This window comes from Aulonocara sp. 'chitande type north' Nkhata Bay, linkage group LG9, assembly GCF_057382095.1.
Source record: "Aulonocara sp. 'chitande type north' Nkhata Bay isolate Kocher_YH1m ecotype deep benthic linkage group LG9, A_spYH_male_GT1.1, whole genome shotgun sequence".
NCBI classification, from domain to species: domain Eukaryota; kingdom Metazoa; phylum Chordata; class Actinopteri; order Cichliformes; family Cichlidae; genus Aulonocara; species Aulonocara sp. 'chitande type north' Nkhata Bay.
In genome coordinates this window covers 16,627,303-16,643,357 of record NC_141352.1, presented here as the reverse complement: position 1 = coordinate 16,643,357, position 16,055 = coordinate 16,627,303, and the positions used below count along the sequence as shown (strand labels likewise).

Genomic DNA, 16,055 nt, shown 5'->3' with positions numbered 1-16,055 from the left:
GGCCTCCTCTTGGTAGTTTATGGCTAATATACCTAACGTAGGAGGTGTCCAGGAAGCACCCTGGTCAGATGCTTGTACCACCTCAGGTGCTCTTCCTCACCCTTGAGAAGGAGTAGCAGTTCTACTCAGAGCCCCTCCTGATTGGCCAAGCTCCTCACCATATCTCTACAGGTAAGCCCAGACACCCTTTGGAGGAAACTCATTTCCGTTGCTGGTATCGACCTTCTTATTCTTTCAATCACTACCACAGCTCGTGACCAGAGTGTAGACTGATTTGTAAATCGACAGCTTCACTTTCTCACTCAGCTCTCTTTTTACCACAACATACCAGTATAGTGTCTGCATCACTACTGATACAAAACCAATCTGTCTGTCCATCACTTGTGAACAAGACCCTGAGATACTTGAACTTCTCTACTTGGGTCAGCAACTCATCCCTGACCCAGAGTGGGTAAGGCCCCATTTTCCAGCTGAGAACCACAGCTTCAGAATTAGTCTGAAGCTATGGTTCTAATTCTCATCCCAGATGCTTCTCACTCAGCTGCAAGCCACCCCAGTGTGAGATGGAAGTCACTCCCTGATAAAGCCAAGAGAATCACAGTCATCTTCAAAAAAGCAGAGATGAGATCCAGAATCCAACACCATCCATCCTCCTAGAATTTCTGTCCATAAAAGGCATGAGCAGAATCTTTGACAGAGGGCAGACCAATCAGACAGCAGTACCCACCAGGAATGAGTCAGAAACTTTCCTGGAAATGCAAACCAAGATTTCACTACATTTGTATAGCAACCAGAAAAAAATTAGCACCAACTAAAGCTGTAAACACACACTACAGGCAGTTATAGCACACAATCTGTCTCATTCTAAGCTCAGGGCTTGCCTTTCTACCTTCCTATCTTTGTTTTGAGACCAAAGGTAATACCTTTTTCAAGCAGATTTTCCATATTGCCAGACAGTCATGTCAGCAGGTGTAGTTTCGGATTAAGGCTTGCAACGCAGCAGTATCAAGTCTCCTTTTCATGTGTGCATGACCAGGGAACACCCCATCTGTTTCGAGTAATGAGCCATTTCAAAACCAGTTGTAATGTCTGTTTGGGATCACTGTCCTATTGGAACACCCGACTGTGCCCACGTTTCAACTGTCTAGCTGTTTACTTGAGATAAGATAAGATAAGATAACCTTTATTAGTCCCACACGTGGGAAATTTGTTTTGTCACAGCAGGAAGTGGACAGTGCAAAAGTTATGACGCAAAAATTAGAATACAATAAGAATAAATACAGTACACAGCTGTACAGAATAGAATAAAATAATATACTATATACAGTAGAATAAAATAGAATAAAAATATACAATAAGATAAAAATAGAATACGAATGCTATATACAACTGAGTAAAAATACAACGATGCCAGAAAAGATTATTGCACTTAGTGTTATTGCACATGTGTGGATGTGTGTGTTTGTTCAGTTAAAGTCTTTGTTGTGGAGTCTGACAGCAGTGGGGAGGAAAGACCTGCGAAATCTCTCCGTCCCACACCGTGGGTGCCGCAGTCTCCCACTGAAGGAGCTGCTCAGTGCTGTCACAGTCTGCTGCATGGGGTGGGAGACGTTGTCCAACAGGGATGACAGCTTAGCCGCCATTCTCCTGTCACTCACCACCTCCACTGGGTCCAGAGGGCATCCTAGAACAGAGCTGGCCCTTCGGATCACCCTGTTCAGTCTCTTCCTGTCCCCAGCAGAGATGCTGCCGCCCCAGCAGACCACACCATAAAAGATAGCAGAAGCCACCACAGAGTCATAGAAGGTCTTCAGGAGTGGGCCCTCCACCCCAAACGACCTGAGTCTCCGCAGCAGGTACAGCCTGCTCTGCCCTTTCCTGTAGAGGGCGTCTGAGTTATGAGTCCAGTCCAGTCTGTTGTTCAGATGAACACCAAGGTACCTGTAGCTGTCCACAGCCTCAATGTCCATACCCTGGATGTTCAGTGGTTGCAGTGGAGAATGCTTGTGCCTGCGGAAGTCTACCACCAGCTCCTTGGTTTTACTGGCGTTGATCTGGAGGTAGTTCAGCTGGCACCAGTCCACAAAGTCTTGAGTCAGTCCTCTGTACTCCTTGTCGTCCCCATCAGTGATGAGGCCGACTATTGCAGAGTCATCAGAGAACTTCTGCAGGAAGCACTGGGTGGAATTGTGGGAGAAGTCTGCAGTGTAGATGGTGAAGAGGAACGGAGCCAGAACCGTTCCCTGTGGGGCCCCCGTACTGCAGACGACCCTGTCCGACACACAGCCCTGAGTCCTCACATACTGTGGTCGGTCGGTGAGGTAGTCCAAAATCCAGGTAGTGAGGTGATGGTCCACTCCAGAGTTCTCCAGCTTGTCCTTCAGAACCGAGGGAAGAATAGTGTTGAAGGCACTGGAGAAATCAAAGAACATGATTCTCACAGTGCTTCCAGCGGTCTCCAGGTGAGCGAGGGAACGATGTAGGAGGTGAATGACGGCATCATCTGCGCCAATGCCAGGCTGGTAGGCAAACTGAAGTGGGTCCAGTGATGAGCTTGTTAGGCGCCGAAGCTGAGCCAGGACCAACCGCTCCAGGGTCTTCATCAGGTGGGATGTCAGAGCCACCGGCCTGTAGCTGTTGAGGTCCTTGGGGCGTGAAGTCTTTGGCACTGGTACAACACAGGAGGTTTTCCAGAGCTGTGGGACTCTTCCCAACCTCAGGCTCAGGTTGAAGAGGTGCTCCATCACCCCACACAGTTGGTCCGCGCAGGACCTGACGACCCTCGAGCTGATGCCATCTGGGCCCGCTGCCTTCTTGCCATTAATCCTCCTCAGTTCCCTCCTAACCTGGGTGGTTGAGAGAGACAGGCTGGAGCCTTGTGTTGAGTGTGTATTGGATGCTGTTGTTGGGGGTGGGGGGGAGTGAGCAGGGTGAATAGAGGAGGTGTGAAGTGTCTGAGGTGTCAGAGGTGGAACAGCAGCAGTGGGGGTGGGTGAGTCTGCAGCCGATGTTGTAGACTGTCTCATGGTTGAATCAAATCTGTTGAAGAAATGATTCAGTTCATTTGCCCACCTCACATCCCTCCCAGGCAGAGAGTTCTGCTGTTTGTGGCCTGAGATGGTTCTGAGGCCTCTCCAGACTTCACCAACGTTGTTTTGCTGAAGCTGGTTCTCCATCTTCTGCCTGTAGAAGATGAAGTTGTAGAATTTGGAAGTACCTGTAGCGCGTGGCGAACACTAAAGCGGTCGCGCCAGAATGTCACGCTAAAAAGAAAGATTCTTTAAAATACAAGGGGGAGCAAGCGAGTCAGATACCACAGGCACAGAGAGGAAGCAGGTCTGATCAGAAACAGTTTATTACTAGGCCAGGGAGCACAAATAAAACACCCTTAAAATGTACGTAATAAAATGTTTGCTCTCTACTAAAAACAATTCTAAAACCCGTAAAACTACCATTTTCTACATTCACTAAAACCCCCCCCTGCTATAATTAGGCCACATGTTCATTATGGGTCCATCCGCAGGCCAGGAATTCCTCCTTTAGAGCAGAGTCCACGCCAGCCCCGTCTTCGGCAGACAAGAAAGAGCCACCCATCTTCTTGTCCTTCCGCTGGCCCATCACTTCCCAGCCCGGCTTGCATTCTGCACCCAGTCCATGATGCGACCACCGCCACAGCTCCCCTTGCGTTGGTGTCCTGTAACATAACAAATAGGGGCCAGAACAATGGTCCCAGAAGAGGCCCTGGCTCATGGCCATGGTGACCCTCCCCCAATCCAACTGCACCCAGTAAACAACAGTAGAGACCCTACTCACAAATGCAGGCAGAGGTAAACCTCTGCCCTGCTGCCAATCACACGCGTTGTCTCTTACTGTTGCCGCTCCATGAGGTCAGGACTTGGTCGCCGCATTAACCTTCCAGTCTGGGGCCTCTCTCCTTCAGTGCTCAGCTAGCCTGTATTTAAAAGGTCTTTACACAGCTGATAGGCCACCTCTGGACACACCCCTGCCTCAGCAGGTGGTCCCTATCAGCTAATTTGTCCCATGTGCAGCCAGTCCACAGTGGATAAAAACCATGTCACATAAAACACTAAAAACCATGCAATAGAAACAGAATAAAACCATGCAAACAAAACAACACTCATAAATAAACACTAAAAATCAGAATAAAAACAATATACAAGATAAATACAAATTTCCGCTGTGTGACATCCCCCCATATTTTAACTGTGACAGTCCCTGTCACAGCATTCAGGTGTTCTGTCCGGGAGGGTGGCTGGCCAACATTTGAACCTGCTGGATACTGTCGGTTTGTTATTACTTTCTGTACACATAACACATCAGCAATAATCTGCTACCAATCAGTCAGTTCTTTCGAATGCATCCTAGAAAAGTTAGAGCATAGGTGAGTTATACAGTCCAATTGCCACAACCAGGTAACCTGCTTTTATTCGATTTCGTGACCACATAGCATAGCTAGCGTATGGGATTATCAGACCATTGGCTCCTCTCAGCTGGGCACTGCTGGGATCCTTCCAGGCATAACCTGGTCTTCGTGCTTCTCCTAAGCACTACTGCATAGCAGCAACCCACGATCCCACAGCCAGCAACTCTTGAAGCTCAACTCCTCTGATATCCCTTGTGGACAAACACTACTCATGAATACTCACGTGGCAATAAAAAGTCTTTTCTGTACACCCCTTGCTCACAACCCCCAGCGAGGGTAACTGATTTAAACACTTGGCTTTGCATTCTATCATCTATATCTGTACCCCGGTTGCTGAACCCTGCTCCCCAAACTTGTATCCTGTCGATAACGCCAAAATTATGTAGCCGCTAAACTGGTGGACCTAAATCTTCACCACCACCTCTTTATACATACAAGCGAAAAAGGGGAGTGGGTGGGTCAGCGCTCAGGGCACAGAAACTAAGCTGGCTTCAAACACCATTTATTTCCATAATAAAAAAAACACAGCCAGAGTCACAAATACAAGCTAAAATCCCCGTATACAATAAAAATAGTGTTGCAACCCGCTAAAAACCCTGCCGGCAGAAATAACTATACACTATTAAAACAAGGCTAAAACATGTTTTCCATATACTAAAATTACTCTCCCATAGTCCCATAATCCCACAGTCCAGCCACACATGGGCGAATGGTCCTTATATGAAAGAGACAGGAGAGGAACTTCTCTTCCAGTATGGTAAAACTCGTCAGCAACAGACCAGGGAGGGGGCTCCTATCGCAGACCTGTCTCCTCCTGACAGCGCGTCGCCGCACAGTCCCGCCCCACTCCACACCTGAACACGGCCTCCCTCGTCTCACCGTCAGATGCAAGCAGAGGGGCATCCCTGCCCTGTCGTGCATTGCAGCCATCGCCACCCACTGTTGCCGTTCCTGCCGTTAGGACTGGATCGCCGAACAACTCGCGGCGCCCCACAGTCAGGCAGCAGTTCGTTCCACACACGTGCGGGGTTGCACGCGTTCCTTTTTCGCCTCCTCTCCCTTCGTGCGTCATTCCTCTCTCCTTTGTCTCTGCGCTCACCATCCCCTTTAACAGGTCAACCTGGCGGCTGATAGGCCACCTTGGGGAACGCTCCCACCTCACAGGTGCCTACAATTGTCTGTTTAGTCCACAGTGGGTTAAAGGAACATGGTACAACATTAACACCAATATAAATATGAGGATAAAACCATGCAGTATAAATATCAATAAACAAACATGCAATATAAATATCACTATAAAATCATGCAAATAAAATCAACACTATGTACCAATACACAGATTGATAAAACATAAAAACACAAATTTCCGCTGTGTGACATACCCTCCTTCATTATTTCATCCACTTTGTACAATTTAACAATGGTGGCAAACAGCCTTAGAGCATGACGCTACTACCACCATCCTTGACAGTTCATACAGTGTTCTTAGGTTCTTAGGTTGCTTGCCATTGACGCCAAATAGATCAATCTTTGCCTCATTTGACCATAAAACCTTTCACAGGAAGGCATTTGGCTCGTCCACATGGATAGCTAAAACTTCCAGTCATGCTCAAATTTGAAGGTGTTGATTTTGTAACGGAGCGGTATCTGCTCTCCTTTTCATGTGTGGCATGAAAAGGAGAGCAGCACACTCCAGCTGTCTCAGGTAGATCCAGGGATGTCTCCAACGTTCATATAACTTTGAATCTGGGAAGTTCCCTATCCAGATGATGAAAGCTGCAAAGGAATCTTTCTTGTTTGTAATGACTGACAAAGTACTCCCACAGAAATATTTGGGGGTCCCAGGAGACCTTTCTTAGTTTTCATAAATGGAACTATTTATTTAGTTAATCTTTGCTATATATCCTAAATTAAAGTATCTCAAAGTATCAAGGGAAGGACCTTGATACTTTGTGATTCTTTAATTTAGGATAGATAGCAAAGATTAACTAAATAAATAGTTCCATTTATGAAAACTAAGAAAGGTCTCCTGGGACCCCCAAATATTTCTGTTTTTAAAAAGCACTAATCAAAGCAGAAATGAAAAACAATCATGTAACATCACTAGGAATAAATTGGCTGAAAAAGTGAAAACAAATTAGAATGATAGACAAAAACCCACCTGTGAAATACGACAAAAATGCATCTGCATGGACCCCACTCGACAGGGTGAGGGTCAATTTAAGGATTTTTAACATTGTAAATCAGAAAGAGCTACTTGTTATCTGTCAGCTATTTCACATCAGGCTAAATTACTCATATGCCAGAAACCACCTCGGGCAGTTTACGAATGTAAGCCTGTTCTCTGAGTGGAAAGCATGCCAATTTAAATACTTTGAAGCTAGATTTACTCTCAAAGCATCTCAGCGTTTGGATTCTAAAGCCAATCATGAGTCATTTACTTGTGCCAGTCCGTACTGGGCAGCACAAATAAAAGTAATGAGCACTAAACTGTTGATGTCTATTCCATTTTTAAGATAACTTGCAGAGACTAAAAGTCCCATAGAGATTTATAGCATAAGCATGGTTGAATCTTACTATAAAAGCAAGATCTGCCACATTACAGATATTCTCCTTGGATCTTTCCTTTGATTTATTAAATGAAAAAAACAAACATTCTCCCAAACTCAAACTACAGTGCTGATTTGGTTTAACTAACTTTCTCATTAAAGTATGAAAAAGGGCAAATCATAAATAAAAAATGGTGTAAACGCTAATAAGGCTTCATTTTGGTGGAACCGACACACAACTGTACATCCCTACAAAATCTAGCACCTCTCTTCCTACTATTACTTCCACTTGCCTCCAGGCCATCAGTACCAGCATGATAAATAATGATGTCAAATTAAATGCCAATAAAAGTGACATCATCCTCATTGGCAGAAAGAACGCATCTTCCAGAAATATGCCCATTTGCTTTTTCCATGGGGGAGAAAAAAGTCATAAAAACTGTGATTTTGGGTAATACTCTCTTGTTTTCCACTCATATCAATAATGTCTCATGTTCAGCCTTCTACTGTACTATTTCAACACTACATTCTTTTCTTCCTCAATGCAACATGCAAGTTCTTGCTCTCACCCTGGTCACCACTTGCTTGGATTACTGTCATTCGTGCTGGCCTCCCCAACAAACTTTTTAATCAGCTTGAAATGGCACAGAATTCAGTAGCAAGGATCATTATCAGCGCCAGGTCCATCGATCATATCACACCTCTCCTCATTCGGCTTCACCTCATTTGCTCTGTTTTTTGTTTTACTGCATACAACACAAGTATCTGCTCTTTACTTTCACGGGCCCCCACCCCTCCCCTTTATCTCTCAGATCTCCTTCATCCTTAAACCCATTTGCATACTTTACACTAACTACTACTACACCACCTCCATCAGCTACACTCTATTACACAGGCTAAATCACAGTTCAAAATTGCATGTCAACTATAATATTTAGTCGTGTTTTCCATTATGCTTGCTGCTAGTTTAGTGTTTGAAGGTGACCTCGGGTTGTTTTGAGAAATGCAGACAAATACATTTCTTCTTCTTTCTTTTTCTTCTTATCATTAGAAAGGAGAAGTTGTTTTTTACACTGTGGTTAACAGAAGCAAGATTAACAGTTTATGAATATCTGGAAGCTGCAATCAAAAACTAAAAATATTTCTTCCTGTTTTAGAAGAAATAGATAATAAAATAAAATGCCATTATAACATACTGGTATGACACCAAGAACCTTTTTTTTTTTTTTTAACTCTTTGCAATCATGCCAAATGGGAGGGAAGGGGGGTAATTATCACAAACACCATTTAGATCCACCTTTAATGTGTTTTTCATGGTTGTGGAGCTAACTATTTAGGCCAGGGCTCAAACAGTCCATAGAGGTGACTCAGTAGCTGGTAAAGGCACACTGGCACATTTGGCCATTTGGTAGCTCTCCAGTTTGATTGCAATGACTGCATGTTAATTTCCTGCTCTCTTTTCTACACCTCATTTGTATGGCCCCTGGATGCTATGCAACCCCCGCCCCCCCCCCCCCCCCCCCAAAAAATCAACAGTTTTTTTTGTAAGTTAAAAAAAAAGAAAGAAAGAAAAAGATCACTTTAGCAAAAATATTCAAAAGCTGAAAAATAGAAAAAAAAAAATGGAGACATCATCTTCTCTAACCTCTGCTCTCTCTCTAATAATACGTTGAATTAAAATCCACAAAAATGTCCACATGTTTCACAAGAGCTTGCTAGGTGTTGCTGTTACAGCTTTTCATGTGTAAAACCAGGTCAGCTCAGCTAATTACCAAACCATTATTGTAATTGTCCAAAATTCAGCAGCCCATATGGCAACAAAATAAAATGAGCTACTAGCAGAATTACCCATGTGAAATCAAGGGTGACGGCATAACGGGCCCAAAGAAGAAGATGAGCAAGCATGGACAATTTATTCATTGTTTTAACCAGGCTGCTGTTGTGATTGAGCTCTATGACTCAGCTATATAACTGAGTCATTACCTTGTATGCAGTCACAGTCCATGTAACAACAATCAATGCACATCTCAGAAGACCTCCTTAAAAATCTGAGGAGGGAAAAAGGTAAAATGAATGTGATTAAGAAAACCCATGAGATCACAGCGCTACGCCATCATCTTAACCTAAAATATTCAGATCCTACTCGAGGTAAACACTTCCTGTCTTATTCTATAGTCACTCCTGAAACAAAACCCAAGTGGTCCCACAAGCCCTGTCACAATCTGACATGCCTGCTGTACCCGTCTTCCGCTCTGCTGCAAGTGTTGAGGATATGAAGGTGGGCACCGAGGGGAGCCCCCCCTACGATCCCCCGATGGCAATGAAGTCAAGTCGGAGGCCTCAGTCAAACTGAGGCAAGCGTAGCCACATTTTGCAAATAATTTATGGCTGATACAGTGTTCATTAGAAATTAAGATGAAATGCGGGGAGCCTCCCCTCGTGTAGGGATGTCTCATTAAAACAGCGCAGCCTGCTCCACGCGTACAGTCTTCCATCCTGACTTGCGATTCGGTGTTTTGAATCGTGCTTATACATAAATTCAAATTATTTGGGAAATATTGATCTGAAAAAGAGAAGGAGACAGAGAGAGGGAGGGAGGGAGCGAGAGACGGTCATATGTTGTGCCGTGTGGCGCTTGATAACACAGTGCTGATACTCAGCTCCCATTAGAGCAAGATATCTTTTCTGTAAATTCTAAACAGCCTGCTATTAGCAACTATTTGATCTGTTTGTGCTGTCATGACAAAACAGACTTATTCCCACAGTGAAGCATTTACTTGTTTTTACAGCCTGTCAACAAATACCAACCACACAACAGTTTGTTTGTCAGGTCTAATTTAGCTTGTAGAAACATCGCATCCTTGCTTCCCAGTGTCCTTGGTGTTATATCTAAAGAGCTCCCACCCCTCCTCTCTAGCCTCTCCCCACCAGCCCTCCACTCCCGTGCCAACACATCAAGCGAAGGCAGCCTGATCAATTAGAGTCTTTGCATAGAGCCTGTCTGCACGCAGCTGCCCTAAGCAGGTTGGGGAAGGACTGCCATACACTTGACAGTGTGGAAAAAAACAATGTAATGTTCAGTATATGGACCAAATTAGCCTGGCAGTAGTAAACACAATCTACTTTAAAACAATACTGACACTAATTAGGCAACCAATGTATCATTTCAGAGTTCAAGTTTTAGTTGCTGTATCAAGTACTTGAAGTACTTTGAGAGCCAACTTGATGTCGTGCGAATACAAATTAGAAAGACCTTTCTGCAAAGAGGCCAAGCACAGCCAGCATTAGGGAACAAAAACAGGTTTGTAGCTCTGCTGTTATGTGATATCTGCAGTGGGAAGTTGATACTTGATTGCTGAACTGGGGACTTTACATGCCATATGAAGTAAATCACATGCGAATAAGCAGGAATGTGGCCAACTTACATTAATTAGCAGCTATGCATATTCACACAGTTTCCTGTTTACAGAAATTTGAGAAGAAAAAACAAATAGAAACAAAGCTGAGAACAATGCCTTAAAGTTTTACATTTCTCTACATTTCTCTACAATAAACAATCAGGACATGACACTATGGGTTAATGACTGGACTACATATTAGTGATTAAGGACAGTTACCCCCACCCCTCCACTTCCAAAACTCTTCAGCCCTTCATTATAGATGCATCTTCTGTCACACTAAATCTTCCCGTGCTGCGGTTCTATTATGAAAAGTCCGAACAGCTTGGATCATGCATTTTAAAAACCACTGTCTGCGAGAGGGTGGTTGCACCTTATGAAAAATAATCTTTTAGTCATTTGTTAAAATGCAAAATCACCCCAGAGACTGCATCGCTAATAACTTCACACGGCCCAGAAAGCTGGCTCATGTCTGCAATCATGACTGAACTGAATGGGCAAGTTTTGCAAGCAACAACTCCCCCCGCCACCCAAGTTTAAGCACTTTCTCTTTTCCAGTAGCTTTTTCAGCAGTCCTTTTTTCAGTTTTTCCTGTGGTGTAACACTTCCACTTCTGATGCAGCACAGAAATGAGGATGCATCTTAAATACGTTTACTTGAGCTAAATTGAAAGTGTTGAATTCTAGCCTACAGGTACCCTTTCAGACATCTTTACATCTTCTATTTTTGCATCTAACCCCAAAGTATTAAGCATTAACAACTCCTTGCATTAAAGCAGTTAGAATTAAATGTTTTCCCAGATTCACATTTAAGGGTATAAATAAATAAATAAATAAATAAATAAATCTCAGAAAAAAAATATATTTTCATGCTAATAAATTTTTTCCTCCTTGATTTGATGTGCACATGATGTCGGAGTAGCAGGGCTGTGTGTGGTTGTGCTGGAGCTGCTGTGTGTCTGATTCGCTGCATCTGAGTCCTCTGACTCTGCTCCCACAATTCAACAGGCAACAAAGGAAGAAAGGAAGAGGCCGAACGCTAGAAAGTGTTAGCCAACCTAGGCTTGAAGATGTCAACTTATTGTTTAATTCTGCTCGGCAATTTAAAGCTATATGTTTAGAGTAGCACAGGGTCCTGCCATATAATCGCTTTGCGCTTTCTGTTTTGCGTGGGAGCCGACTGAAGGGAAGGTGATGGTAATGTTTTCGACAGAAAGCGCTAACAAAGCTAGCTGGCTCAGGTACTAAGCCTGTATAAGTCAAGCTAACATTAGCCAACAATCGTCAAGGAGCGAAGCTTAAATGAAGGTGTTGTGCAAGGCGAATGCGTAAACCTTCGTGCTGTCTTGGCCATCAGTACAAGCAGAAGTGATCAGGTAAGAGGCTATATCGTGCGTGTTTACAATAAGTGGTTACAGGTATTTACAAATGCACTTTTATTGTAAGCATGCTAACACTGGTCGTTAGCAAAATTTTTATTATAGCATCTGAGCAACACAGCAGCTCTCACATTGGCATCGGATATGACCTCGGTTGGCTTTGTTTGTTGTTGTTGCTATTTCAGTTGCAATGGTAATCATTGTAACCATCGGTGTTGCAATATTGGCGTTAAAGTGAAAGGCTAACAACCGGAGCTAAGCTACATCCATGCTTTTGTGTCCGCAGGCCTTTTCAGGTAAGGACAAATGTAGCTGAGCTTGGTCTGGTTATTAGAAACCACTTTAAATGTTAATGTGCGTGATTGACGATGCACGTTTTCCTCTGGTAAATTTACATGTTAATCAGACGTGAACATTTCAAATGAGCTGGCTTTGTGTTGTTTTTGGTAGCATCCAATGAAAGGTGGTGGAAGTGGAACTTGACCCAGCCAACTGAGTCACCATTTTCCTGCTCATCATGGTGAGTAATCAGGTTGCTGCTGTTTTTGGTTATCAGACATCTGTTCGTGTTTGAGGATCTTAAATTTGAAATATTTAGTGAATTAGATATTAAAACTGATGATATTGTTTGTGTGTGTGTTTGTTTGTTTGTTTTTGTTTTTTGGTTATGTACAACTTAAAAGAGAGAGTGGGAGACTGTTTAAGGGCCACAATAACCTTCTTCAGTGCTTTATTTTTCTTTATGTGGTTCAAGGGCTTAAGTCAATATTATGAACATAATAAATAACAATCTCAGAGTGTGCTTTAAAAGTCAAACAAAGAATATCTTGCATGTTTTTTCTCTCACTACAGGGTTTAATGGCTCCATTGTGTGCATGACTTGTTTCATGTGGCCTGATGGGAGGACACGGTGGATAGTACTTTCATCAGGATACCAGGAGAGCCATCTCATGCCCTCATTTTGGAGGGCCTGTCAGAATGAAGAAGATAAGCCTTAAGACCATCCGCAAGTCACTCAGCATAAAGGGCAAAGAGGAGGGTGACTTTGTCATGCTCCAGCAGCCCTCGGTGACTGCAGAGTTTTCTAAGGATGAGTCACTTTTTGGGGGCTGCTACACCAAAGAGCTTTCTGCCTGTGATATTGCTAGCGAAGATGAAAAAGGGGGACAGAACAAGGGCCGCTCAAAGAGTGAGACTCTGATGGGATCGCTAAAGAGAAGGCTGTCTACCAAACAGAAGGCGAAAGTGAAAGGCGGCGCCTCGACCATAGGCTCAGTGGACGATGAAGACACCTTCTCATCTAATTCTGTCCCGATCAGCTTCAATGAGGTAAAAGCTCAGAGACCCCTTAGATCTGCATCCCTCCGGAGTCACCATTATAGCCCTTCTCCGTGGCCTCTGCGGTCTGTCAACTCTGATGATGCGTGCATCAAAATGGAGGTAAAAGTTAAAGCCATGGTTCACTCTCCTAACCCAAGTCCCAACTTAAACGGTGTCCGGAAAGAATTTCATGATTTCCAGATGGAAGGGCTCCTTCAGGACCAAGCAGAGTCCTTAAAGAATCTCCAGCAACCGCAAAATGGTGAGCTGCATCTAAATATTGATGAAAATGATGTGCCTGTGGTGCTGGGGTTGACGCCCCAGGACTACATCCAGTACACAATGCCTTTAGATGAGGGAATGTATCCCGAAGGGTCTCACTCTTTCTGCCTGGAAGGTTCCTCTCCTATGGAGGTGGTGACAGAGGCAGACAATGGGTCCCTCCACACAGAGCAGGGACAGGAGGAGCATGAACTGGTGAATGGGATGCCTCCAGATATATTCATGGAGACCTCAGTCAATAGTATTCTTATTGGTTCTGCTGGCATGATGCTCCAAAACTCAAGAGTGGAGATGCCACCTCCCCTTTCTCCACTCCTGCCACCCATGACTAGTAATGGACATATTCCAAGGACATTTTCGGGCTTTAGCTCTGCAGACAGCCAGGTAGCTGAGAGGGTAAGACACCACCTCAACTTTGACCCAAATTCGGCTCCTGGGGTTAGTCGGGTATACGACTCAGTCCAGAGCAGCGGGCCCATGGTTGTGACCAGCCTGACGGAGGAGCTGAAGAAGCTTGCTAGGCAGGGCTGGTACTGGGGTCCCATCACACGCTGGGAGGCAGAGGAAAAGCTGGTCAACCTGGCCGATGGATCATTTCTGGTCAGAGACAGCTCTGATGACAGATACCTGCTCAGCTTGAGTTTCAGATCGCAGAGCAAAACCCTCCACACCCGCATCGAACACTCCAACGGACGCTTCAGCTTCTACGAGCAGCCCGACGTGGAGGGACACACATCAATTGTTGACTTAATCGAACACTCTATCAAAGACTCAGAGAATGGGGCTTTTTGTTATTCCAGATCTCGCTTACCAGGATCTGCAACCTACCCCGTCAGACTAACCAACCCAGTATCTCGGTTTATGCAAGTGCGCTCCCTGCAGTACCTTTGCCGCTTTGTCATTAGGCAATACACAAGAATAGACCTTATCCAAAAACTGCCCTTACCTAACAAGATGAAAGATTATCTGCAGGAGAAGCACTACTGAGGATACGGATGGTAATTTGCACTTTTGTGTTCAGTTAAGAGATTTACAAAAGGGGTTTACAGACAACTACAGTTTTGAGATGATTGGTTCTGGTGGCTCTTGATTTGTGTCCGTGTGACCCTGTCACTGTTCGGCCCTTCATTCCACTATTCTGGGGTTTTTTGCAGGAGGCTCTACTTCCAGAAATGTAGGCCAGCACATAATCTATCGCAAAAACACAGCAGAGATATACAGCCAAGTAATCTTATCCGAATGCATCAAGTGCAGAAGCTGATGTTGGTTACATTAACAATAATCCAGCTGTGCAAGTGTAACAGTTTTTTGTTAGTTTTTTAAAAGAAATTATATCGGCGTTGAGACTGCAGAGTAGGGAAAAGAATATTCCTTTAAAATTCTATCACTTGTTAAATTCAATCTGTAGTAGATATGAAGGATGATTCCAACATGGAGCGGTATTTTTTTTTTAGGTCTCTGCAGACTGACCAATTTGGCTCATCTTTTGCTGTTTTTTTTTTTTTTTTTCCTTCACTTACAACACTCAGACTGCAAATGAGAACATTATGCATCTGTACTGTGCTGTTAGTCAAATAGAAAGATAGGGCATCATCATATTTGCAACGACTGACCTATTATTCTGATTGTAAATTTGCAAAAAGAAAGATTATAAACCTAACTCCTCATTCAGAGGATTAAGTTTCTCCGTGACCCTTTATTGGCACGTGGCAACGGTTATACAACCAATACTTAAATGCTTCTGTCTTAATATGGGACCGACTTTACTTTTGGAGCTTGTCACACGGCTTATTTTCAGCCGTACTGTTAAACACATAGGCTTTAATAAACATGATTATCTGTTGATGAAAGGTTTACCTTTAGTATCCAGGATTTACAACTGTATAGCAAAAGATGTCCACAATCTGCCAGCCTGCCAGAGCCTTCAAACAGATCATTGAGAGACGTAGCTTTAAATTATATGGCTGCATGCAGCCATTATACATTGTGCAAGCCTAAAGGTACTGATAATGCTGGATTTTAATGTTGTGCTGTTTGTGGTAACAGCATAAAGTTTATGTATAAACCTTTTTAAAATATGCTAAAAGTGAAAAAAAAAATCTGCTTTGGGAATGTTACAAAAACTGCACCGCAGCTCAGGCCTAACAAGTTTGTCACTATGTGTAATGCTTTTATCTGCATGTTATAAAGGCTTTAAGACTGTCAATTAAAGGCAATGTAGAACTACACTAATTGAGAGAAGATGTCACAGTAAAAGAGAGGGGGGGGGGGGGGATTTTTGGCTGTTATTAAAGCGCGACACTGAGTAAAAGGCTGTTAAATGCGCAGTTGCATTTACCTTGGGCAGTTTATATATAGACAAAATTGCCCTCAATTAACTTATGACTGGGGGGGTGCAAATAAACAAACAAACAAAAAAAAAAACAGGTCTCTAGTCAATTGACAATCTGAATGTAGGGATGGCTGTTTCTTAGTCTCTTAATGCCTGCAATGAGCTGGACACAGATCAAAAGAATCCTAAAACTGAGGATGCTTAGGTGAGCGGATTTGGGAAAGCCAGAGTTGAGTCCTCCTCGCCATCTCGGAGTGATGCCAGTGTTTCAGCATATGACAAAAGTTCAGTCACAGCTGCATGTTGTCATTAGTGTTACATGGGTTTTCAGGACATGTAAACAGGCGTACAG

General features: G+C 43.7%; 1 protein-coding gene across 2 annotated transcripts; it reads left to right on the top strand.

Moving 5' to 3' along the window:
* The first annotated feature begins 11,393 nt into the window (after positions 1–11,393).
* Positions 11,394–15,647, top strand: socs6a (suppressor of cytokine signaling 6a). 2 transcript variants are annotated; one of them, XM_086306118.1, is made up of 4 exons: positions 11,394–11,766; positions 11,955–12,065; positions 12,220–12,289; positions 12,622–15,647. In XM_086306118.1, the coding sequence occupies exon 4, from the start codon at positions 12,748–12,750 to the stop codon at positions 14,356–14,358; it is 1,611 nt and encodes a 536-aa protein (XP_086162244.1). In that variant the 5' UTR covers positions 11,394–11,766; positions 11,955–12,065; positions 12,220–12,289; positions 12,622–12,747; the 3' UTR covers positions 14,359–15,647. The 2 variants fall into 2 exon arrangements, with proteins under 2 accessions (XP_086162244.1, XP_086162243.1); XM_086306117.1 differs by lacking the exon at positions 11,955–12,065.
* The last annotated feature ends 408 nt before the right edge of the window (positions 15,648–16,055 follow it).

Bases quoted from the DNA above. Each gene is read 5' to 3' on its own strand.
- socs6a (XM_086306117.1), top strand. From the start codon at position 12,748: ATGAAGAAGATAAGCCTTAAGACCATCCGCAAGTCACTCAGCATAAAG.